Source organism: Strigops habroptila, chromosome Z, assembly GCF_004027225.2.
Source record: "Strigops habroptila isolate Jane chromosome Z, bStrHab1.2.pri, whole genome shotgun sequence".
Taxonomy (NCBI): Eukaryota; Metazoa; Chordata; class Aves; order Psittaciformes; family Psittacidae; genus Strigops; species Strigops habroptila.
In genome coordinates this window covers 71,316,385-71,343,830 of record NC_044302.2, presented here as the reverse complement: position 1 = coordinate 71,343,830, position 27,446 = coordinate 71,316,385, and the positions used below count along the sequence as shown (strand labels likewise).

General features: G+C 36.4%; 1 protein-coding gene across 50 annotated transcripts in view; it reads right to left on the bottom strand.

Moving 5' to 3' along the window:
- Positions 1-27,446, bottom strand: part of PTPRD (protein tyrosine phosphatase receptor type D) — a 1,245,299-nt gene that overhangs the window by 88,762 nt on the left and 1,129,091 nt on the right. For 21 of the 50 annotated variants that reach the window (XM_030512143.1, XM_030512142.1, XM_030512141.1 and 18 more), the window contains 6 exons: positions 20,916-21,503; positions 20,383-20,483; positions 19,231-19,490; positions 14,363-14,453; positions 8,223-8,432; positions 4,262-4,422 (listed from right to left, as the gene is read on the bottom strand). In XM_030512143.1, the coding sequence (XP_030368003.1) occupies positions 4,262-4,422; positions 8,223-8,432; positions 14,363-14,453; positions 19,231-19,490; positions 20,383-20,483; positions 20,916-21,503 (1,411 nt within the window). The remainder of the gene's footprint in view (positions 1-4,261; positions 4,423-8,222; positions 8,433-14,362; positions 14,454-19,230; positions 19,491-20,382; positions 20,484-20,915; positions 21,504-27,446) is intronic. The other 29 variants (XM_030512189.1, XM_030512149.1, XM_030512151.1 and 26 more) reach the window with 3 other exon arrangements.

Here is a 27,446-nt window from a genome sequence, read left to right as displayed (position 1 = left end):
GAATATGGAATAAATGACCTTTAAGGTCCCTTCCAACCCAAACTGTTCTATGATAGAGGGCCAAAGTTCACTCTGTTAAAAAGATTCAAGCTTAGGCTCCTGTCTATTGAAACAAATAAAAAAAATGCACTTTGCAAGAGCAAAGAAGACAAAGTCTGTCAAGATACACTTATTTTCCCTACAAATGGAAACTCACTCTACAAACAAATATGGGTCTAGAAATATCTAGAATGAAGAAAATTTTTCTTTTCATCAGTGAAGGGCTCCAATTAGAGAACTTGTGATTTCTTAAAAACAAGGAGGAATAACCACATAAATTCAGGTTGGAAAAAACCCAAACTAACAAAACCGAAAGGAATGAAAGGATGCTTTCTGGGGACATGAACTCTATTTTGTTGGTTTCTGAGATACGCTGAACGATTTCTAGAGTTCTTTAACATTCACTAACTGGGTTCCTAACCATGTAAATCCTGTGAAATTGAACATGTGTTACAGATTCAAAAATCAATTGAAAGGATTCATTGAAGGTTTGCCTAAGCTGTAGGTTGCACCAGGGTAGTGCTTTATCAAAACCACCTTGAAATATAAACTGTGACTCAAACAGCCCTCGTAATAGTTAGGCATTGCCTCTAGGGAGGACTTATCCTGAACCATCTCTATATCTAGCTGTTTGCCTTTTTTTTTTTCTTTTTTTTTTTTTGAGATGTTGGATATAAATCTTAGTATACTGTACATTTTACTCCATGTTTGAAGCAGCAAAAAATTTATGTCTCCTGCAGCTACAGGCTGGGTGGAGAAGCGTTTCAGAGCAGCCCTGCAGAGAAGGACTTGGGTGTGCTGGTTGATGAGAAACTGAACATGACTCGGCAGTGTGTGCTCTCAGCCCAGAAAGCCAACGTATGCTGGGCTGCATCAAAGGAAGCATGACCAGCAGGTCGAGGGAGGCGATCCTGCCCCTCTACTCTGCTCTCGTGAGACCTCACCTGGAGCACTGTGTATAGTTCTGGTGTTCTCAACGTAAGAAGAACATGGAGCTGTTGGAGCAAGTCCAGAGAAGGGCCACAAGGATGATAAGGGGGCTGGAGCAGATCCTGTATGAAAACAGGCTGAGAAAGTTGGGGCTGTTCAGCCTGGAGAAGAGCAGGCTGTGTGGAGACCTCATAGGAGCCTTCCAGTATCTGAAGGGGGCCTACAAGGATGCAGAGAGGGACTGTTCACCAGGGATTGTAGTGCTAGGACAAGGGGTAATGGGTTTAAACTGAAACAGGGAAGATTTAGGTTAGATATAAGGAATAAATTTTTTACTGTGAGAGTGGTGAGGCACTGGAATAGGCTGCCCAAGGAAGGTGCAAATGCTCCATCCCTGGCAGTGTTCAAGACCAGGCTGGACAGAGCCTTGGGCAACATGGTCTATTGTTTAGATTTAAGTCCAGTAGATTAAAGATCTGCTCCAAAATAACTGTCTCCCTTCACTATGACTGCAGGGTGGTACAACTGCTGCAGTGACAGAGAACTGGCCACTGGCCAAGTCAGTTCCATTTGCAAAGACATCAACTCCAGAAAGACAGGAGTTTGTAACTGTAACTCAACTCTGACTCAGAAAAAAAGACCGAAACATGTTTACTCTGAGGACAGTTGAACACTGCAACAGGTTGTCCAGAGAAGTTGTTGAGATTCCATTCTTGGATATATTGAAACTTCCTGGCCATTCTCTGAACAGGGCTGGGACAAGGTAATCCCCAGAGGTATGGCCCTTTGGTTCTGTGAATCTGTGAGCTCTTATGCACACAATACATTAATCAGCCTCAGTTGTGTTGGATAACACACTGCAGCTATATCTGCTGACAACAAAAGGTACTCTTCAGTATTTTCCCCATCTGTTATTGTTAGCTACTAGGCTGCAATGACCTTTTGGCTATATTCTAATATATGATCCAAAAATCTTTCTATGCAGAATCTTTGCTTTCAGATTTTAAGAAGATGAAATGGAGAAGCAATAACCTTTATACAGACTGACCAATAATAAAGGCATCAAAAATACAGTCCTAGTACTTCGGACAGTTAAATATCCTTCACACTAACCCACACGACTTCACCACACTATCTGTAATAGCATCTGTTTTAAAGGAGGGCAAGATTCTCCCCTTAAAACAATTTTTTTTTTTGTAAACTGCACTCATCCTTTCTCTACGATAGAAACTAAAATGTACAAGCAGTATTTTAAATCATAAGATTAGCGGTCCAAGTCTCTTCATTAGGGCTTGTAAAATACACTTGTAAAATTTCCTGTATTCATGAAAATTTCTCATTTTCCTATTTTTTATGGATTTTTTTACCACGTCCAACTCTGGTAGCCATGCTAATTCAACAGAGTTAATTCAGAAATTAAATTTCACTGTTTTCTCAAAGCACTACCTAAATATCACTTCTGTCTCATCTAGTTATTTTTCTTGTACAGACAGGAAAGCTATCAAACTCCGTTAGCTTGCATCCACATTGCGTACTCTAGAAAAAAAAATCCCCAATTATATATTACTTTTTTTACAGAAATGAGAAGTTCACAGAGGACCGTAGACTGGGAAAATTGAAGTCATAATTTCCTAGAGGTAATTTTCAAAATCAGTGCAGTTTAACAATTTACAGCTTAAACCTGGGAATATAAAAATAAATAAATACATATGGACATTTGCCTGAACAGTTCTTGTACCACTAGTAAATAACAGACGGAAAATGTGTCCCCCATTTTCAGTGAATGACAAACTCTTTGTACTACTGATGAACAAATTTTACCTGATCATTTGTGGATTATGCTTATGATTTTTTTGCTAATAGAATGGAAGTTTGTTACTATGGTTTCATAAATATAATCAATATTTCCAGAAGCACTTACACATCTGCTTTATATGCCCTTGTTTGGATTTGTTTTGTATGGGAGAAGTTTTAGTTTAATACTCCAAAATAACCAGAAGGAAGGAATATTTCACTTTTAGCACATATCTAATGACCAGGTTTTTAAGTGACAGACAGACACAGAGGTCCACTGGTTGCTAATCAATTAGATTGCCTGAGACAGTAGGCAGTAATAGAAACCTTCAGGTGACATAGTATCTGCAAGCCATAGACCATGTATTATGTTGCTGTAAGATTACAGACTAAAGAACATTCTATAAATGTGTATATATTTGGAACCCAAAGCTAAGGTTAACCCTGGACTGTTTTTTCACTGCTGAACAGAGAATTTTCTTTCCATAACCTGAACTGAGCTCTCTACATGCATCTTCAGAGGTATTTGACTGGAGACACTTAGGGAGGGAGGAGTATACAGGGTAGCAGCATTTAAATACTTATATGCACGTGACAGCATCATAGCCATTAGTTTTAGAAGACATACTCCATTTAATTAAATTATCACTACCGTGCCCCTGCACCCCCAACAAGATCACAGCATCTTGATAGCATTCCCCAATTATACTTCATCAATGTATCTCCAAAATGTACTAGGAACAAAATGTAAATCTTAAACTTTGTGCGTTTGATTCTTTGGTTTTGATTTAGTATTTAGAACTCTGTGAACTCATTTACATTGTAAAAGGCTGCTATGTATATATTAAGGCATCATACACCATTTTTATCTAGTATGTTGTAAGGAAGGCAGAGGGAAGTAATTTGTGTAATAGAAAACCTACATCTGCGTCATAGTGAAAGAAGAGTGAGGTTTGATCTCATTGCAAGATTAGTAGAAAACAGCTACTGATGTTTCTTTAATCTGTGAGTTCTGAGCTTCAATTCATACAGTTACACTTCCAAATTGAGGCCAACTATCAAAAGTAAAAACTCAAATTACTTGAGTGGAGATGAAAATGATATTTAACATCAAGCTGAATGTAACCCCTAATGTATTACTATTGCACATCTAAAAATAAGTTTTAAAAAGTCAAATGTGTGAATTCCATACATATTTATATGCAAGCACATATTTTCTTCACAAACATATGCAAAGTGGAAAAACCATTTCAATGCATAAATGTTAATACTGTCATCAGCAGAAAAATGTACCTATGTACCTGTAATTTTTGGAAACTTTCAGTCAATCTACTAAAATTTCTGCAGTGTTCTGGAAACCATTAATAAATATGGACATATACAAAAGCAATGACAGTTACTGCTGCAGTACAAAAAATATAAACTAGAACAGTATTATAAAATGGCCAATATATCAGAAAGATACATGCCCGCTAAGAAAAGTAAAAGGGAAACTTACCTTTTATAAAGAAGTATAGCAATAACAATACAGATGATAAACACTACTGCAAGAACTGGTCCAACAACCCAAATCAAGCCTTCTTCCTCATCTGTAATTGGTTGGGGATCAAGATCCATTGACACAACAGGATCAGAATATGGGCTGGTTGCATACATGGTCTATACAAATAGATAAATGAGTGCATTTAAAATATTAACTATGCTAGATTCAAAAGATATACATATATACAAGATAATGAAGTAATAAAGAGAGCAATGTGAAAATGCTATTACTTTTAAAGTCAGGTGGTATATAAACTTGCAAACTGAATGGTGTATTGTTATTACTATCTTTACTTTGTGCTCCACATGTTAGTAGTGACCTGAAATTAACAGTCCTTCACAGAACACTTTGCAACTTAAGCAGAGAAAGAGAAAATGAAGGATTATAAAACTGAGCAATATAAACTATCAGTAACTCATTTTTAGTTTTTGTTTTACCTTTATATTGGGTTAACAATATTTCTTCCTGCAAGATGTAAATGATATTTCTGAAACAATGAGAATAATATAGGTAAAAATAAAGGGGACTGAATGTAGGAACCTATGGCAATAATAGGGTGCATTCTGAGCAACCAAAACCTATCTGACAGTGCTCTTACAGAAAATGGAAACAACTTGAATTTTAGACTGAAAACCAGGGTAAACCACTTTAGAATAGGAAGGGATGCTAAATACTCAAAGCCTTTCTTAGGGTAGAACTAGAATTATAAACCAATAGAGGCCCTTCAAAATCTTTGCCTTACTAGATGCTGTTAAGCCAACTGGCCTAGGATAAGACCTGAGATGTCTGATCTATGGATGAGTCCAAAGTTAAAATTACAGACAGGAGAGGCTGAGGAACCAGCCTGCTAAAATTGGATCATGTAAAGAACTCTGAGCTATAGTTAAATAGAAGTGGGGAATGGTCTGTACCTAGTTCTTGTCTTTGCTGGAGTGTCCCCACCAGCACTTAACTAGAATTTGAACTACAGCTCTTGCAAAGGACTTCAAAACTTGATTCAGCAGCAGATCAGGAATCTCAACAAAATCAGATGAAGATAACCAGAAGAAATTAGTTTTCATTTACCATGTTTGCAGTGTATTCTGAAAGATGCCCTAAGCCAAGACAAGCGTTATCAAAGGAGATGTGGTTTTTACACTTCATTTGGCCTTGTTTTGGGCTCTGGGCCACAACAGTGTCTGGGTTTGAGAACAGATTAGGACCAGCAAAGCTGAAGCACAAAACTAGCTGGTACTGAGCTAGTACTCATGCCAGTGATGTCCAGTCATATTATGCTCTTTTACTAAATATGCACCAAGTGTTTTAAAAGTCTGTGATCGTTGTTTAGAAATTGAGAAGTCCCCATGTTCCATTTCTGAAACATCTGAGCTGACTGAGGATTTTTTCCTGATTTCGGTAATCTCGAAAGATAGAAGAAAGCCCATTGCTACAATAAGACACTCTTTGTATTTAGCCCCTTCCTTTAGAGCTGGCAGAAAAAAATGCCTGGAAATGGACTGTCCTGGTTTTGGCAGGGTTAGAGTTAATTTTCTTCCTAGTAGCTGGCACAGTGCTGTGTTTTGGCTTCAGTCTGAGAACATGCTGGTAACGCACCAATGTTCTAGTTATTGCTCAGTAGCACTTACCCTGCTCAAGGACTTCTCAGTCTCTCATGCTCTGCCAGTGAGGAGGGCCACAAGAAGCCAGGAGAAAGCAGAGACAGGACACCTGACCCAAACTAGCCAAAGGGGTATTCCACACCATGCCACGTCATGCCCAGTACATAAATGGGGGGGAGCTACCCAGAAGCAATCCATCGCTGCTTGGAGATGGGCTGGGTATTGGTCAGCAGATGGTGAGCAATTGTACTGTCCGTCACTACTGCTTATTGTGTTTCTGACTTTCCCCCTTTGGTTTTATATCTCTCCCCTTTTTACTTCCCTTATCATTATTATTACTAGTATACTGTACTTTAGTTATTAAACTGTTCCTATGTCAACCTGTGGGCTTTACATTCATCAGATTCTCCTTCCCAGCCCATCTGAGGGAGGGGGGGGAGTAAGAAAAGGGGTGAAGTAAGAGAAGGGGGTGAGCAGGTGGCTGCGTGGCACTTAGTTACCAGCTGGGGTTAAACCATGACTGGGATTCTGAGGGATTCTCAGAGATAACAGTATGAACACTTACTACCTGTTCTCCAAAAACAGAGGATTTTGCTTTTAATTTTCAACCAACCTGTATTAATCCCTGATTTTGCAAAAAAATCTATATTTTTTCCTTCCACTTGATAACATGCTTAACTTATTTATAGACTGTAACCACAAGCTCTTTCACATTCTATTTTACTAAATTAAACAAATTCAGGCCTCCCCATGCCCTGTTGTAAAGCAAGTTCTCCATTTTCCCAAACAGAGCAATTTTATCATAACCCTTATGTAAAAGGTATTTTGAATATTGGCAAAAACATCCCTCACAAGTTACGACTCATGAACCAGTAGAATCTATAGTCCTAGAAGAAAACCAGCTATACTGAGTGCAGATACACTGGAGCATTGGGAGTTGAAGATCACTGACCCTTACAAACTCTTCACTTTCTGTGGCTACCTCATACTACTTAATCGCATAGATTTTTCAGATGGCATGCTAAACCAGATATTGTCCATATTGCAAGTTTAGTAATGCCTTTTGAAATCCTCAGCAGTAGGCCCCTGGATATATTTTGCCATATTGGTGTTTTCAACTGTAAATTCACAGTCCTGTTTATTCCTGCTATATCATTCTGACTTCTAACAAAAAACAGACAAATACCTTAATTAATATAGAGTAATAAATAAGAAATGGTACATTGTATTGAAAAGATCAATTTTAGTACAGGTAATTTTTGACACACAGATTTTCAGCCATCTCACTTTACAGACAAAGCTGTTCACTCTCTCTAGTTTGAACTTTTCTGATTCAGTGCCTTCAGAATTCACTGTCTCTGCAGCCACTGTCAAAAAGCTTAAGGGGAACTTTTGATTTATGTTAGAGCCCACGGGAGGAAGTTATTTTATTTTCAAATGAAGACATGTATCCAAACACATCTGAATTGAAACTACTTCCTCATTGTGTTTAAGTAGGTAAATTCTGTTGACACCAAGAAAGCAATTCTAAGGCTACACACTGGAAGCATTTGACTAGAATTCAGATTATTGGTGCAATAGTTTCGAGTGGTTGAGCCAGCAAATGTACCTGTCAGGTTTAGGTACCAACATTACACACTGTATGTTAAAATATTGATGTGTATTGCTACCTCTTTAAACAGTCCTATTTCAGTCTTTTTTTTTTTTTTTTAACTACTATTTTACATGCAGTAGACCAACTCATGCATAAAGGGACATAACTACAAGATGAATTACATAAAGAGGAATGACAGCTCATTATTTAGCTCACCTCAGGAATTTTCCTTGTTATTGAATTATTTTCTAACTTTCTAAGAATTTACTGATAAAGTTGTTAGGGAATAATGAGTGTAACAAAAAAGGTTAGTTGTGCATGTCTCTGCTTCAACAGATCTTTCCAAGAATCCTGTGTATCCATTATCACAACTCAATGGTAGTATTAAAGCAAGAGAGAAATTCTTTTTTAAATTGGGAAAGAAGCCTCTAAACCTATGTCACTGACCTCAAATGGCAGAGCATGTAATTTGAGAAGGATCACAACACATCTAACTAACGGGTAACATTAGGTTTCAGTTATACACAGAAGTAACACATAAAGGTGCAAGTAAAGTAGAAAATTTCAGGGAATTAACTGGAACTAAGCAAGGAAATACTCACTTTAGAGATGCTCTGACATATATTGTAAAAAATAGCTTTTGGGATAAATAAGTATTGAATTTTTTTTTTCTCCACAGTTGTGGAAAGGTAATTTGGAGATTGAAAAATATTAACTAACTTACAGATTCTGAGTGCTCCATTACAGCCAATACAAAGAAGACATATTCTTGACCACTCTGCAGTTGCTTATTCTCAAAGCCACCATAATGCTTCTTATCCCCTAATGTGAACTCCGTGGGAAGAACTTCAAAGTGAGCTGCAATATATGGCTTTAATTCAACTTCCCTCTCAAGACGAATGCTTCTGCGTTTCCTAGCTATCTCCTTAAGCAGCTTTAGAATGAAGGGAAAAGAAAGAGAAAGAGAAAGCAAGAACAGAAAGATAACTGTAAACAATTTTAATGTAACTTATTGACAATGTAACGAGAAAATCTAATGCATGACCAGGAACTACAAAAACACAGCTTATCCACATTCCACGGGGCACATCGGTATCACTAAATCAGTTCTTGCAAAATCTTTCAATATCTTGTCATCCTTGTCGAAGTAAGACACTAGGTAGCAATTGAACTGCCCAGGCTACAAACATAAAACAATTAGATCAGTTTTCAGTGTCTGATATTGTTGTCTCTGGGGAAAAAAACCCTCAAGATACCATCTCTGCGGACATATATATATACAGACATCATATTACACATCACATATATATATATGTATTTGTATACGAAGTCAGTCATAGAATAGAACCATAGAATCACTTACATTAGAAAAGACCCTTAAGACCATCAAGTCCAGCAATTAAACACTGCCAAGTCCACCACTAAACCATGTCCCCAAGTGCCACATCTACATGTCTTTTAAATACCTCCAGGGATGGTGATGCCACCATTGGTCCAATTCTTGACAACTCTTTTGGTGAAGAAATTTTTCCTAATATCCAGTCTAAACCTCCCATGGCGCAACTTGAGGCCATCTCCTCTTGTCCTATAGCTTGTTACTTGGGAAAAGAGACCAACACCCACTTCACTATAACCTCTTTTCAGGTAGTTGAGGAGAGCGAATAGGTCTCACCTGACCTTCTTTTTTTTCAGGCTAATTGACCCCACTAAACAACCCCAGTTCCCTCTGCTGCTCGTCATAAGAGTTGTGCTCTAGAGCCCTCACCAGCTTTGCTGCTCTTTGGACTGGCTCCAGCACCTCAATGTCTTTCTTGTAGTGAGGTAAAGCAGCCCAAAACTGAACACAGTATTAGACTGCAGCCCCACCAGTGCAGAGTTCAAAGGGACAATCACTTCCCTAATGCATAATATTTTCTCCCTCCTTACAAATGTGCAATGTACTTTCTTGTCTCCTGTTTGATACAATGAAACTTAACAAGTGTTAGAATGTAATTATTTTAAAAACAGGAATAAAAAAATACAAAATTGGAAAAAAAAAATCTCATTTTTTAAAAGTTGTTAACTATTTTAAACTTTTTCTGGTAAGTCTGAAATACAAACAACTCAATCCTAAGTAGCTGTGAATAGCTTTTTTGTACTCTGGTAATATTAAATTCCTGAACACTTCAGGGAAAAGAGAGCTTTACAGTGTACTTCAGAAACAGTAAATGAAGTGCAGAAAAGTTTACAGGAGTGATTTTTAAACACATCTTCCATTCCAAACCTGAAATTGGCTGCCATTTTATTTGTTCTGAATCACCAAAAGTTGTGTTCTCCATGATGGGCTTGGACAACACTACACAATAGACTGGTGACAGGAATCAGTAATGGGACCTATGAATCCGAGGACAACTTTTCTACTGGTAGGCTACAAAAGATTATCTACCACTCTATCATATACAACCCACACTTCAGATTTTAACTGCCTAATCTGACTTTCAAAATGTAGCTTTTCCTTGTTTCATAAAACATTTGTTCTGATGAATGAAGCTAAAATTTACATCAGCACATTTAAGACAAGGTGCTAGACTCAAACTTGGAAAATATATACTAATTAATGAAGGAACTTATTTTAGCTGGCATAATCCGTTGATGAATTACTTCTTAAATCAGACAAATGCTTATTCAATATCTTTTATCACTCTGGATATACTGGCATTTAACAAATAGTAATCTGAGTCGATTACACAGAGCCTGAACTTTTCCTGGGTGATGATGACTTCTAAGGCCTCTTCACAGTTCCCCTCATTTTTCACTTATGAAACTTATTCGATGTCCTGTAGTCTTAGACTGCAGTCATACATTTCCAAGGTCACACAGTAGGCTCTTCAGCATACCAACAGTGCTAATACTACAGAGTAGCAAAAAACTTCCCTGTTAGGATGAGGAGACAAATCTACAGAGCTAGATATAGATTAAAAAAACCCCAAACAACCAAACCAAAAAACAACCAACCAACCCTAAAATTTAATCTTCTCTATGTATTTTAATTCTAAACAACATGTTCACTAAGGGAAGCTTCGTCTTGCTTCAGCCTATTCTTTTGTGCTAGGCCTTAGCTTACCTAGCACATTCTGCCTTCTCCACATGGGTTCTTCTATTTGCACACTTATATTGTAAATATATTTGTATTTTGCATTTATACAGTTAACAATGTATGTTTACAATGCATGTAAAATCATCTATTATTCACTCTGCTACTGAGACAGAAGCTTTTAATACTGATTACTTTGACATCCCTTCTCACTTAAGTACTTATTTCAAACACAGGTTACAGATACAAACAGAAACAACCCGTACTACTTGGATCCAAACTTCCGTAGCATTTAGGGCATTTGCACGTTACCCCTTCAAAGATCTACACAGTCAACTGCTTCCCAGCTCTAAGGCTGAGTCTGTTCTCTATTACAGAGATTTTAAATTAATTTAACTCTATCAGTTTCCATGCTACTACACAAAAGCTGGTACACTGCAATGAATCCCCTGTGTAAAAAAGAACTGGCCATAATTTGAGACTAGAAATCATTTATTCATTACTCAAGGACTCTATTACAATCAGCAGTCCATATTTCTCTTTCACTGTTCCTTAACAGTTTAATGAGCATTTAGACTAAATTTGCACAGTATAAAAATGAGGGCAGTAGGGAACTGTAATATTAAAAAGATTCCTATTTATTTGTTTTATTGAAGGTGACTCTCACATCTGTTGGTAGTTTCCTATGCCCTGGATAGAGTTAGCAAGGGCAGAACACAAGGCAGAGACTAACCCAAGTTTGTTCCACGTTGCTTCAGCTTTTTTAAGATCTGCTGTGCGAAGAACTGTGTGAAAAGTTTGTATCTCTAGGAAGCCATCTCTTATAAAGATAGTAACAGCTATGCAGAGGAGTCTGCTGAAACACAAAGGTAGATATTCAGGTAATAACTGTGTGTTCTGTATATTAACTGCAAGTCAGGAGCTGTAAGTATTGCAGCATAAGGCAAGGCTTGGGCCATCCCTGAATCTAACTGGTATTTTCATTTATGCATACAGTTTCCACTGGAATATAAGGTTATTTGTGTGGCTACCTAAAATAAATTCTTTATCATGTGTTTCCAGATTACACCATATTTACAATTTAGATTTTAAGCATCTCATAATAAAATGTCAAAATATTGCAAGACTACTGTAATCAAACTTAGATTGAGATTGAAAGAAGAAAAATGTTTGATCTTAGTTATTTCTTGCATTTGAATTCATAACATAAAATGCATATATTTAAGAGACAGCAATACTGAAGTACTGTATTACAGTGGGTAAAGTAATCAGAAACTGAGTTTAGGCTAAGAATGCCGAAATTAATTAGCATGAATCAAACAAAATTTGTTCAACTTTATTGAAGTTGTCTGGTTATTCATTGCCTAAGGCCAGCTAAACCTAGGTGTGTTTGTATGTAGATAAAAATTGTGTCTGTGACATTGATTACACATGACTGAATAGACCTCAGGTGAACCTCTGGCCTCATTCATATTTCATATATAAATGGGGTTGTTGCCAAATATCATTATTTGCACATATATCTTCTGTTGTACTTTACACCAGAATTCCAATAAAATTACTGAATTGATTTAAGACTTAACATGCAGGCTTTTATTCAGGTTTTATTGCTTACAAATCTAAAGTAATCCTACTAGGTATTACTGCAAATTATAACATTTTGTTTATATTTAATTTATTTGCATGACATATCTATTTAAAGTCACTAGATCTCATGATATTCAAAATAAAATGAAATGTTAGTTAATAAAAAAATTTTATCTCTAATAACTATTTTTTTCAGCTACACAGTATCTAGTCCATTTTCTGCTCTTTTATTATTCTGCATCTCAGTTCTGTCAGACCTGAGGTTCAAGGAACCAGGAAGATTAGGCAACTACAGTTAAGGCTGAAGAGTCTGACATCTGGTCAGTTACGTACTGTAGTTAACATTCCAGAGTAGTGTTTTCAGTAAATTCTCTTCTTCTGAAAAATCTAAGCAAAGTACGTGGAATACACTTACTTGGAAAAATCTATTGCACAATCCTTTCTAACACTAGCCAAATATCTGAGATTGTGCTAAAAAAAGATATGCACAAATAACTTCACTTGGCCATGAGGGACTAATTGTTCAGAAAGTAGTGTAATTAGTTTTTGTGTTTGTTTTTTGTTGGTTTTTTTTGTTTGTTTGTTTTTTCCTCCCATTTTATTTATTGTGTTACTGCTTTCACGTTTGTCAGAAATAGTACACCTAATAACAACACGCATATATTATCTAAAGCTGGAAGTAAAATAGGTTTTTAAGTAATAGAACCTAGATGAGTTAGCATAAAATACGGTCGCTGACCGTATTTTGATTTATCCCTACTCAGAACTTAGTATATGTATTGGTGGCAATTGTAAAAGATGTATCAAGGGTTTTAGTTTTTCATCAGAAATAAATTTCATTTTCCAGTCAATGCATATCTTATTTCTTCCACCATTAATTCTACAATGTGCTCTCAATTATATCAGTAGAAGTGGGAAACAACCCATCCTGACCCAAAAATTTTTGAATTAATAAATGTTCTTTATCAATCTGTTACACAGATTAATGCACCATAACTTGCAGGATGATTAAAATGACCCTTTGTTATGGGTATCAGCAGGACCCATAGAATTTAATTGCCCAGAAGTTCAATGTCATCTTGCACCTATCCTTTAATCTGTTAATACTAGTGAATGTGACTACAGTCTCTGGATGTTAAAAGTGGGTGGCAGTATTAAATCAGCTTTCCATTACTGTATGGATCCTGCTTTCAGAGTTTTACTGTTCAACCACATTTGATGTTACCCAGGACTATGATTATGAGCTGATGGCATTTACACTCCAAGTTCTTTTAAAGGGAAGGAGTTAATAGATCAAGGCAAGTCATTTGCTACAACTGAATCAAATGAGATGATGACGTAAATGAAACTGGTCAAGAGGAAACACACGCTTCAATCATTTAGTCAGCAGTAATGAAAACCATGCCAGAGCTTTACAATTACAAATATTAGTATTATTCCAGATTTACAGATTCGAAGGAGAAAAACGAGTTTGCATGAGCTGTATTGTCCTTCAGTAAAACAGAAGACAGGACTGAATGCTAACCCTTACTTCCTGGAATTATTATTATATCAATAACATAATAAATTGATTTCTAGTATTACTGGGCTTATTCCTAAAATGAAAGTATTTCCACCCTTTGGGTTAATGTAATTTATAGAGTCAAATGATGACACAAGGTTGCTCTTTCCTACTTCATTCATTTACTTCTAAGCACAAATTGTCAGTAGAAGGAAGACTACTGTAAAAGTTTTCTAATCAATCAGAGGCATTACAGTATGTGAGAATCAGGTAAAACCACCACCAGAAGGTCAAATGTTAAGTTACAGTGCAAATTGCAATTTAGCATTTGTTACAGGCTTAGTAAACACCCCACTAATGAACCAGACCTTTATTAGAGTTCATATCACTGGTGATTAAGCTTTGTTGTCAACTCATTTCACCTCCTGCACTTTTGCATTACGCTTTACAATAAGAAAATACTAAAAATATTAATGCCAACAAAGATCAGACACTTCGTGCACTTTATGGCAACTTAATGTCTTTACTGTGTTCTAATTTAAGCACTAATTTGAACTTTTGTTACAGTCCCCACAGGCTAATTCAAATATAAATATAAAATACCCTGACAACCAAAACGTATGAAAGTGGTAGGTTAATCACATAGCATTAGTAAGACTGTTTCTTTAGTAAAGGAGAAGACTACAACAAAAACATAGAGTACCTCATCTAGTTCCATTTCATCCGGACTCTCCCATGGTTTGATAAACTTTCCACGAGACCTCTTCAAAGGCACAATAACTATGTAATAACCTCTGTAAAGGAAACAGTTGGACAAAAGTTGAAGGAAAAGGAATAGATAAATTGATGGAGTAGGTGTCTGGTCAGAGAAACTTAAGAGAACAGCAGTATTTTTAGACCAAACTTTTGCACATTGATATTCCACTGCAGCCTTACAAACACAGTTGTAAAGATTCACACTCTTGAAACCACATCCAGTATAATACATCTGACAAACAAATGGCACTAATTACCTGCTTTTTCATGTAAACATATAAATATGTATAAGAAATTTTAATTACAATGTTCTAAAATGCCTACATGTTTGACTGCAGTTTATTATTCCATTCCAAATACATGAGCTGTGGGATATTTGTGCCCTGACACCATCACAGAAGGGAAAAAAAAAACCAACCCTAAACCCCTAAACTGAAACATATTGTCATATATTTAAATCTCAGTTATCACCCCATCTTCATCCATTTTTATGTATCATCAGAATAGTAGCTTAACATGTGTTTGTTGAAGCCAACACTATTATAAACAGAAAATATAGAAGACATAGCATGCACTCCACCCACACGCTCTCTCCTTTCGAATATCAATCACCATCAGCTTTATCTACTTAAGTATTCTGTTCACAGTCACAGACAAGAGAGCTTGATGTATGATCTCTTTACAGCTAGGATTTGCAAATTACATAAATCAGCTTTCCTCAGAAACATTTTCCTGAAAATATCTTTGTCCTCCCCACCATGGAGACTAGTAAATTATACTTTCTAGTATAATAGCTATGGCACTTCCCTTGTTTCCTTCACAAAGCCTGGATACATGTCAGGCAGATCCATAATTTCACATTAATGTGAGGAAAGAAGCAGTAGAATCACAACAGCAGGACATCCAGGATGGTATAATATACATCTTCTTGATAAACACACTTGTCAAAAAGTCAAGCACTCTACATATCAGAGGAGAGGGAAAGAAGCTGCTCTCCTTTGTTTCTAGTAACAACAGAGCTTATTAAGGTGTCTTCAATCTCTCCATTGTGGAAGACAATTTTAGTGTCTCATGGACCAACTTCTTCTTTCCAGTCTGCCATTTTTTACTGCCTATTCAACCTTCTGCAGCTCTGTGTATTCATTTTACTCATGCAATGCAGTTGAAAAAGCTGAAGTAATTAACGGAAGAGTCTACAGAAAAGGACTTGCCTTACAATTGAACAAAAACAATCTCAGGCTAAACTAACTCTATAAGCCATCTTTCTTCCATGCCATTGGTCTATTTTAACAGTCTTTTCTTAATTAAAGCTTCTTTCCATAAGAAACAATGTAACGAAAATTTGGGGTTTTAACTACGATAGTAAATGCATGTATTTATTAATTCCTGTGTTTAGAAATTTGAGAAATTTCTCTGCAGAAATGCTGAAATCCAACAGGAGGTGCTAGAAACAAGAATTGTTGGCCACAGATTTTTAAAGGCTGCTCACCTGCTGTATTCCAGTACTTAAATAAAGTCTGCACTATTCATTCTTATAGTAACAATACGCTAAATCATCTTTACACTGACGTTCTTATTCAAAGCTACTAAGGGTGGTTGAACCCAGATTTTAAACCTGAGCATGTATTTTAAAAATTCTTTTGTTACATGAATAACAAATCCTAGTGAATGCTGATTTATTCAGATATACAATAACTACAACCTATATACCTTTTCTTTAACAGATGCCTAAGAATCAAGACAAAAAGCAATTGAGAATTGGCCTGTATAGACATCGAAGATACATCTGCTGGATCAACTGCACAGCAGTCTCTTATTTATCCTTTTCCTTCTTCTTTTTCTTTTTCTTTTTTTAAGTTAACAGAATGTTCATACTTCTTTTCAATTACGGAACATCCAGCATGTAGAGGTTACTTTCACACTCTTTCACACTTTCTTCATGCATGCCTCCCACTCATAACTTTGATCACCCACTAAGAGTTTCAGCACATACAGAGTATTTTAAAGCTGAAAGCACAAGTTCATCAACAGCAAGCAGAAAAAATGAAACTGTTCACATAAATATACAGTGCTGCAAATTGTAAAAGACAATAAATTTCTCTTATTTCTAGCTAACTCCAGAAAATTCAGCATCTCTTGAAAAACATGATTTATTATCTGCTTGTTTCTTGTGAGAGTCTTTTCTTTTTTTGAGGGAGGGAAGGGTGAGAAATGAAGGGTTTGCTTGGATATTGTTTGAACTACTGAGTATTACAAAGGCCAAAATCTTCCATAAAGCTCTGGTTTTACCTAAGGCTGCAAAGATGGAAGAGATTCAGAGAAACATGAACTGTCCTTTGCACACAGAAATTGCTTTGGGTTAGCCAGAAATACTAGAGGAAAATGAAGAAATTGCTCACTTAAGATGATGCCAGCAAACAAGATCCATTTTACCTAGTCTAATGTGAGCTCTGCTCCAATTTCTATGCTGTATCACCATCAAATACTGAAATGACATTTACTTCAACCATCTTTAATTAATTACAAAGGCTTTTATAACGTTACCGTCAATCCCATTACTATTTACCTATAATGCATTAGAGTAAAACATTACATGTTTTACCTTCTGTGTAATTAACATTATTGAAAGTTTCTCACTGTACAGTACTTCATAGTAAGATAGAGACAATCCTGAGCAGATAATGTACCGACAGAAGAACAGCAACTATAAAAGTGTCAAAATTGTTCTTGTACAAAGACTTAGCTGCAATGATCTTATTTATTCTAGCAAGCATCAAGTTAGCTTTTTCTGTTCAGTATGGTGTCGCTTTGGTTTGCCCGTTTCTAAGCGTAAAGTCAATCTTTCTTTTGTTGTTGTTTTCTCTTTTCTATCTCAAGCCTGATCACATCTTAGGAAACAGATGTAGAAGGAGGATATATAGTATTTTTTGCAAAATTGGCAGTTGGACAACATGGGTTTAATGTACATTTCCTGATGTCACTTAGTCTCTTTCATTTTTTTTCACACTACATAAGAGGAAGGGTATACGCTCTTTTTCTGCTTCTATCTTCTGTTATTGTTTGACCAGCTATCCTGCTCTTTTTTCTCTCTGAGAGTGCTCTGGCTTAATAAATCTTTCTTGACTCATTCTATCTTCAGTCTTCCTTAGCTGCATTTGTTATTGAGCGTGTCTTACTCTATGTAATGATAATATCTATTTTTTTCAGGTTTTTGTCCTTTTAATGTCTCAAACTAATTTCTTTCTTGACCTCATCTGCCTCAAAATCCTCAGTCAGCAATGAAAAAGGGGAGCAGCTTTCTGCAAAGCTGTCAGTAAAAATCCACAAGGCAGAAGACAAGTTGAATCCCCAACAATATTTAACGACTCGCTCATTTTCCTCCCCATTTCCTTCACATTACACATGGGAACCTTATAGACCGACAAGAACCACCATAAGCAGAGCAATAACACTTATTGATTGTACCATGCTTCATGTTTTCTTGGCAAATATTTATTGTCTAACCTTTCTAATCCCAGATGACTGTTTGCTGCCAGCTCTTTAGTCCTATTACTGCTGTTTAAATCTCCACAACACCTTTCCTCCCCAAATCTAAGTAACCTCTAGTAAACTCTTGGACAAATTTTTCAGCAAAATCTCCTGTTTGCTTTCTGGGACCAGCAGAGAGGGCCTGGGAGTCTTCTTTTAATAAAAAAACTTCAGAATTAATTAATCCAAATTAATATAAATTCAGTAACAATTCTTTAAAACTCCTCACAATTCTGGAATGACAAAGTCGGAGTACTTCAAGGTGCTGCAGGGGGGCAGCTAGCCATTGATGCATTATCCATTCTTCTTGAGAGCATACATTCTTCAAAACACAACTAGCTTCCATAATCCATCTTTGCTATTTGAAATCAGTGATGAAACACAAAAGTACTGTAAGAAATAACTAAAACTGAAGGACAATCCTCCTCCATAGATTTCCATCTAGATTTTACCAGTCTTACATACTTGGCTAAGCCACAAACTTACAAAATAGTCTAGTCCACCTGCACAAAAATCACCTAGCCCAGCTGCCTGACCACTTCAGGGCTGACCAAAAGTTAACGCATGTTATTAAGGGCACTGTCCAAATGCCCCTTACACACTGACAGGCTTGGGCCACTGACCACCTTCCTAGGAAGCCTGTTCCAGTGTTACACTTTACACTCTCAGTAAAGAAATGTGTAAACAGTGTTACTGTTTACACTCTCAGTAAAGTAATGCTTCCTAATGTCCAATCTAAACCTCCCCTGGTGCAGCTTTGAAGCATTCCCAGGCATCCTGTCACTGGATAGCAGGGAGAAGAGACCAGCACCTCCCTCTCCACTTCTCCTTCTTAGGAAGATGTAGAGAGCTCTAAGGTCACCTACCCCTCTGCCTCATTTTTTCCAAATTAGACAAACACAAAGTCCTCAGCCACTCCTCACAGGACATGCCTTCCAGCCCCTTCACTAGTTTTGCAGACCTCCAATGGACACATTCATGTACATGAACATCAGAACCTGTCATTTGTTCCTGTTAAATTTCATGCCATTGATGATTGCCCAATTCTACAATCTAGATCTCTCTGTAAGGCCTCTGTCTGTCAAGAGCATCAACTGCATTTCCCAGCTTGGCATTGTCAAAATCTTAGTCCAATATTAGTCCACATGCTACTGCAGAGTGCCGTACTCTCTGTGCCGTTACAAAGAATAAAGCCTTAGTCCACCACTATAGCTCTAGATTTTATGAACTGCAAGCATAATGGTCTTTCTGGAGACAAAAACAATGGTATGTTATTCATTGACTCACTTTATATTCTCATTTGAAGGTACTTCTGGAAGTTCCACAGTTATCATGCCATCTAAGTTGGTCTTTCCAATGAAGACTGGCTTGGTGCGAAGCACATCTGGTGCAGTCTTTGCTGTCACTCTGTGCTGAAGACCCCCAGCACTATTCCCTCTGTTTGTCAGCACAAATGAATATGATGTCTCTGGTTTCAAGTTAGTGATAAGTTTTTGAGTAGCACGTCCATCAACCTCCACCACCATTTTCCCATCATCGTACAGGATCTAATATAGAAATTGAAGGTGATTTTGGTTACTGAGATAGGGCAATTGTTGCTGTCACACTGAATTCAGGAATGAACTAGCTATAAATTTATTAAATTTATAAAACGAAAGTTACTGGGCATTTTAGGCTGCAAGATAGTACTAGATTCAGTACTGCAATTAAACTACGCACTTCCTGAGGGAAAAAAAAAAAAACTACATTAATTTAAAGCAGTGTAAGCATTCCTAAAATTCAATTTCACTTATTCAAATTCAGTAGTTCTGCTTGAACACAGCAATTATATCAAGGCACACTTCTTGTTAAAGGTGGTACCTTGACTTTTTCATGTTGAGAAAACAACCTTTAGTTCATAAAATACTGTTCTTTACTTGCTACTGCCTGAGATGACAAGTGATGAAGAGTGATGCAGAAGAAATGCCAGCCAGACTGCAGGTTACATTGAGTCTCTTTATCTGGCTAATGCTATAGTTACACGCATTTACCAAAATGCACGAATGTGTTGTTCTAAATGTGAGGAGACGAAACCCAAAATGGTACTCAATTACAGTCACTACAGAAATAACTAAAAAACCCCAAAACCCAAACATATATTTTATCCCATTCTTTCACTGTTTTCTTTAAAATATAGTAGCATCAAACTACAGATTAGCAAGGTGTTCATATCAAGCATAGTAAACAGTATGAGCCTGACTTAGAAACACTGCTACAACGGTGGAAAGCTCATATTGCCAAATGAATGTACTTAACAGCTTGGGTCAATACTGCTGATTATCTTGTATTCTTAAATACAGTAGTACCAAAAAACCTGGCATATTCAGTAAGCTACTTCACCAGGTCAACGCCATCCTTTAGTTTCTGTATCTTCTCTCATAGAATTGGAAAGTAACTTACTTTGAAAGGCAAGGCTGAGTTGTAATTTTCTGGAATTTCCCAGGACAGCAAAACAGAAGTCTTCATTACTGCTTTAACATGAAAATTTTTTGCAAACACTGCTGGAAAAAAAGAAACAATGTATATAAACAACATCTTGGAGGTTAGGTCTTGCCATATTTCCACTGCTACCTGGGAGTATTAGCTTTTTATTTAGGTAAAAAAAACCCAACTATGATTCAATCCTCCTACCTGTTTGTGTATATTTAAATACCACATTTTAATTCATTTTCACTCTTATCTAATGACATCCCAACACGTACATTTTCCTTACCTGAAAAAATTGTGAAGATGTTAGCCAGAACTTGCTTAGCAAGGGACAACTGAATTCTAAGGCATCCAAAACATATTAAGATTTACATACTTTACCTTTTGTGTTTGATGAACCTATTTTTATGAATGGGCCGGTCAGTTTTATTTACAGCTTCAAAAACAGTGATATCCAAAGACCGATACTCCTTTAAAGGTCAACGCCATAAGCAGACAAATCCTACCTTGATCCACGGGTAGTGTCCTGAACTGGACACTTGGACTATATGGACCAGGCCCTTTGCTTGTGTGGGCACGTACTTTTACATCATATGTGGTATCTGGTTTTAAGCCAGAAAGTGTCATAGTGGTATCAGCAGGAACAATAAGGAGTTCAACTGGCTGGTAAGCGACATTGATATCTCTGTACAAGATGGTGTATTTGGTGATAACGCCATTTCTTTCTGCCAAAAGCGGCATCTGCCAAGTTAATTGAACTGATGTAGAAGTAGAACTTTCAGAGTGGAGATTCTGGGGAAATCCACTAGGTACCTCTTCAGGAACAGAAATCTCTTTAACCATCTCCTCCCCAAAGCCCACTTTATTCCTAGCTGAGAGCCTGAAGATGTAAGAAGCTCCTTTGTGAATGTCTGTGGCTGTGAAGTGATCCTCCTTCTCTGAGAACTCCATGGTCGTAAATGTATCCATGTCTTTGCGACCAAACTTCAGGCGATAACCCTGCAGCGGGCCGAAAGTGTCCACAGGAGGGTGCCACTGAATTAGAGCCGTGTTCATCTGTGTGTGGCTAATCACAAGCCGAGGTTTGCCTGGAACTGTAGCACAATGTTATTTAAAGATGATAAATACAAACAGAATTGCATGTACAATTCTTGAGGCTAGTTTTAGCAGAAATAGGGATAAACTTTCTCTTCCCTCACTCTTGGTTCCACAAGTTACTGTCTTATGGAAGAAATAATGTCTGCCTCTTACACTATTAAGTCATACAGTATAATGAACTATGATAGTAAAGCCATTTACTGTTTGGTGTCTTGTTCCTTACCATTATTTCTACATAGAGGGAACATTCAGAGGCACAGGACTTAGGAACTAAAGTCAAGAAGTAAAACTTCAAACGGCCATCTTATGAATGATTCTGCAAATGGTCTTGCAAAAAAAAGAGCACTGTCATAAGTATTCATTAATTTAATCCAAGGCACATATCTGCCATTCCTGTAAATGCAAAAATAATTAATGACAATAATTGTAGAAGTAGTACTAATAACGGAGAAATTACAAGTTTCGAGATGCATCTAGCGTAATTTTTTAACATAACATAACTTCCTCTCAGCCTTCTGAGGCTTCTAATACTGCGTGAATTAGTGATAATTCCATTCTTTACCTAAATATTTTTTTTCATCATTCATGGGAAAAAAAAAAGCATCTCAGTCTTCAGCCAGCAGTTAAATCATTACTATATTGTCTTCTGAATCATAGAGCTCTGTTGCTGGGTCAGATAAACCTATTTGAGCTATTTCATATGCATAAGTACTATGCATAACTGCTAGCATCTGTATTTCTTCCTGCCTTACAGATGTCGGTATAGAGGAACTCAAGTATAGCACCTCCAAAGAACTTTTTCCTTAAAAAATCCCAACCAAACCAGATGCCAAAACCAGCAACAAAGGACAAATATTTGCTCTATATTTTTACTTTTGATATTACAAATGTTGTTCATTTTTAAGATAAGGTATAATTAGTGGAGCTTTTTGCCCTTACAGGACTTTGTTTCTCAGTAACAGCTGTTTCACAACAGCAGTTGCAAAAACTATCAGCAGTTTACAAATTAAATGTTACACAACTGCTTTGCAAACAACCCCTTTCATATTATTTCATATGAAGCTTTGAGGTATGGATGACAGAATAGAACAAACAATGAAAAATCAAAGGCTACTCTACTGGCTTTGTGATGCATTTCAAGATAGGATACCATGAAAGCCTCCATCTTATACACAAAAAAATAAATCTGTGAAGTTTCTAGAAGCCTGGGAATGTGGCAGTAAATATACCAAACCTGCTAATATTATCTGCTTCTATCTCATTGTATGAATAACAGTTGTCATGTATGGCAATAAGAACAACATGTAGTGCTCTTTTTACATTTATAACATGACTAGACAATTGAGGAAAACAGCTGATGGCATATGCACTGAATATGCAGCATGGCATTACATTTCCTTTGCCCCGATAAGGTTCTGACTAGTCTGTTGAGAAAGCAACACTGCCTAACCTTCGTTTTAATTCCGAACCTAATGAATTGTCAGGGGACTGTATGAGAAAGCCAGAGGGACCTATATGAGAAGTAGGATGAATGACAAGAGTCTTTCCTCTTAAATAAGTTTGAGGCTGTCAACAGCCATTTTCTTAACACTATGTCTTGGTCTTTGCACATCTTAAACTATACTAGTCGCCGGTGTAGGGTACAAGCCTTATTTGCATACCATCAGCAATATGCATACCATCAACAAAGGCAATATTGTTTTCTAAAATATGTGGGTGACTTTAATCTAACCAGTAAAGGAAAAAAATACAAAGTACCTTCACAGTGGTAGCCATTGACTTACTTAAGTGTAATAGTTAAATTAGAATAGTTATTGTAAAGTGTGCCATTTAAATGTAAAGCTTGACAGGAAAATAATCCAGAATTCATGGGTTCTTATCCTGGTGTCAGTGTGTTTTCCCAAGTAAGTGTTTCAAAGATTGGCAGATAGGCTTGCATGGCTGAGGTCATATGTGGCATACCTATAATACTGTTGACTTTTGTTCATTGAATGTACACAATAAAGTTTAACATATAAATGTTAAGCAACTTGAACACAACATCTTCAGGCTTATCAGAATGCATTTTAGAAATAAAAATGCTAAGGAAAACAGACTTCTGTAAATACTGGATCTAATTACATCCCGTGGTTCTGTAATTATTGGGTGAAAGTATTTCTAAGCTTCATCTGTTTCTTTTTGTACTTGGAAATGTGGTAGCCCAGATATGTACAGTATTGATTTTTCTTGCCGCACTGTGCTCTTTCCATTATAAGCAACTGTTTGTAGCTATCAAGATAAGGAAGGCTCCAGTAACTATGTGGACAATATAAAATACTTGCTACATTAACTTACACAGGTAAAAATGTGACCGGAAGGATTGTAAATTATGCCAGATTTAGTGGGAGTACTGAAAACATAACTAACATAGAAGGGAAGTCAGACCAACCTAGTCATCAACAATCATTGCTATGTATGATAGAAGCCTATCATTAAACTTTCTGTACACAAATCACCTCCAGCATCGGCTGCTTCAGCTTGGAACAGTTCAGCTTGGAACAGAATTCTGGTTTGGAATTTAATTTCTTTTGATTGTCTTGGCTTATCACATGTGATTTAGTTTCCTGTAAAATCCTGATGTATATGAACTGAATTTCTTTGGAAGAATACTAAATTGGCAGCTCTTCATAACCTGCACACCAGACAGATAAACTAAAATCCTTAATTGAGACCTACTGGTTCAAACTGATAATTTGTCTTTCAGAGAAGTTCACACTGCAAATGTGGTGAGGACATTCAGTCTAGAGAATCAAAATAGCTCTAATCAAGGGGGTATCCCATTATACAACTTACAGGGTGTACATTTTTGGAGTCCCAGTGTCAATTGCTTTCGTTTACTGTTTCTATGTATTCATTTATTCATATTCATTTATATACATATATATACTTCATTTATATTTTCATTAATATTTCCATTTCAAAAAAGTCTGTTTCTATTAAAATTAGTTATTTGATAATAAAGCATATCCATAACTATTTATAAATTTGGTGTTCATTGTGTACCAATGCCTGACAGGTCAAGACACTAGAATAGTTTTGGGAGTAACAGTGCCATGACAACACAGTCTTCCACAAAGACTGATTAGTTCCATCCACATTCAAAGCCTTCCCACGCGAATGTAACTGCTGCACTGTGAGCTCTGGCTCCTGTATTTAAACACTTCAGTGGATTTCATTACTTATCTTCAGTTCTCAGGCACCCAGCAAATCAGTCAGAAGTTCTGACTACCATTCCATAATGAATTAGAAATAAGGGGTGAGGAATGGCATGCCACGAAAAAAAAATCTGCATTTAATAAGCTCTTTCCTCATTATATCTGTCATAAGTTGTGACATTGCTTCTAATTGCATAAGAATTATAGCTAGGTTTTTATATAATTTTTCCAAATACCCTTCATTTTAAATGTCTGGTTCACCTCTAAGTATTATTCTTGGGATTCCTAGGAATTTTGTAAGGTTTTCCTATGCTTTCTGCTGTGTAAAGACTATCTCTCTGACTAGTTCGGACTTTTTCTCATTGATTATTACAAGCCTTTACAGAGCAAAGAGAAGGCTGCGAAGGCCTTTTGCAGGCCATGTTTTTCTCTATATTATTACTGAAACCAACGGAGCATATGAAAGAGAAGACGAGTCCATACAAATAGAATAATAACTCCTATTTTTGTGATAAATTGCTTTTTTTCCTTGTGGCAGACCTCACAGAACTATTTTTTAACCTTCATGGTAACTACAGAGAAAGAAATAAATTACTACTTGCTTTTGATCAGAACAGGTGAACTAATAAAGCTTACTTATCCAATGAAATACCCTGTCATTAAAATGGCAAATAACAACAGCTTTTCTTTTTAGTATGGAGCCTATCCAATTTTGCAAAGGGTATGAATTTCCTATTTGCTAACAAGCAACTATTGGTGGAGAAAGAAATGTGTTTTTCTTTTTCTCTCTCTTTTTATTTCCAGAAAGCTTTCAGTTAACATTTTCTTTGAGTATTATCACTCGTGAATATTACAGTCTTTTGGGACAAAAGGCAGGATTCTATGCTCTCCCACAAAAAGTAGCATCATGGAATAATGAAACTAGAAACTTCCTAGAAACTTCTTTTGATAAAGGCTATGAGCCCAAATGAAGTGAAAGAAGTGAAACTGCCCATGAAGAAAAATATATTCTCTGATCTGGCAAAATCCACGTCTGCTACTACACAGGAAGATGCCCCTCACACAACCCTTTGCAGCGGTCATTACTTCAAACAGCTATAACTGCATGTCATTACTAGTCAAAGCTCACGCAAGCTGCCTTTTCCGAATTACCTGAAGTAATTTGTTTCTGTCAGCTGCCCTACAGTACACCACTGATTTAACGCAAATTTTCTTCTCAGCTGAAATCTGCATTTCAAGGGTGCTGTCTAGCACAGGGGATAAATTCCAAATAATGGACAAGCTGTTGTGGTATGAGATTCTTCAATTACTATGACCCAGAAATGAAAGGTCTAATTAAAATCTCCATAAAAATTGGATGGTATCACTGAGCAGTAAGTCTTCATTTTTATCAGGGTCTTGTTAACAACTTCTGCCCCAAATAGCTCAAAATTTTCAAACACTTTTCTTCCATTTGATTTCAAAAAGTAGGAAAGCAAACTGAATATAAGACAAAATCACACTCTGGAATGAAAATATTAACAGCATTCAGTTATTTCACTAATAACTACAGTTACCGCACTATAGGCTTACTTACATTTGGTGAATCCTTCCTGTCCAAAAATGTAAATGATGCTTTTATATCACTAACTGGACACAGCTGAATAGTTACTTATCATCTGAATAACTTCTGAATAATAAGCTTCTCCAGTAAACATTTAGACCTTTATTCTCTTTTGATATCTCTTATGGATATAATCTCACTCATTCTAATACAGCTGTACCCAACTTAAACCTTTAAAAATTAGACTAGAAAGTCAGACCCTTCATTTGCTTTATTGTAGTATTCAAATAGCACCTTTTTAGAAACAGAAAAACAGAAACCACAAACCACAAAAAACCACAAATGGAAACTTTCAGAGAATAGAAGGGTCTATGTTAGATCTACAAGCCCCTGATATTTATGCATCATTCCTTCAGCTGCCTAACGTATTCTCATAGAAAGACAGTGAGCTGGAAACTCTTGGTACTGACTATATGTTTTATCTCCTTTTTCAAAAACCTGCATATGATTCTTCCTTACAAAAAGAACTAAACCATAGCAAGCTGTAACAGAAAGGAAGAGGTATTCATACAACCTGGAATGTAGGAAGGATCAAAATTGTAACTAGCTGTTATCCTAGAGACCACCAACAAACATTATTTGTTTACAGATTAAAGCAAACAGCAGAAAGTGTAATATGTATTACACTTTACAGGCATGCCTATGATTCTCAATGGCTCGTCAGTCGCTCGGGGTTTAAAGGGATTTGTTTGTCTTTCTAAAGCAGAAGCATCAGAGCTCTTGGAAGAGTGAAACATGAATATTCAGTAAGAACTAAATGCACAAAAGCTTCAAGTTTTGCAAGCAGGTTTGCATGACTTATGTTTATACCTAGAAACTAATCAAATCATAATCTATATAATTGTTTTTACTTAAATTGGAAACTGAACTTTAAAAAGAGTAATGGATCAAGCGCCTTTTTTCTTAAGTTCAAATGTAAATGAGAAGTATATATCACTCTTTATTTTTTTTTCCCCAGACCATAAGAATTCAAAAAAGATAAGAAGTTGGAGGGTAAATTCAGCATCGGTCAAGAGTAATGAATAAAAGATATTACAAAACCTGAAATGAAACCATATGATGTATCTAGCCACCAAGACAGATTCTTCCAAAGAAGATGATGGGATGAAGATAAAGGTATTTCTGATATTTGTACAAGATGT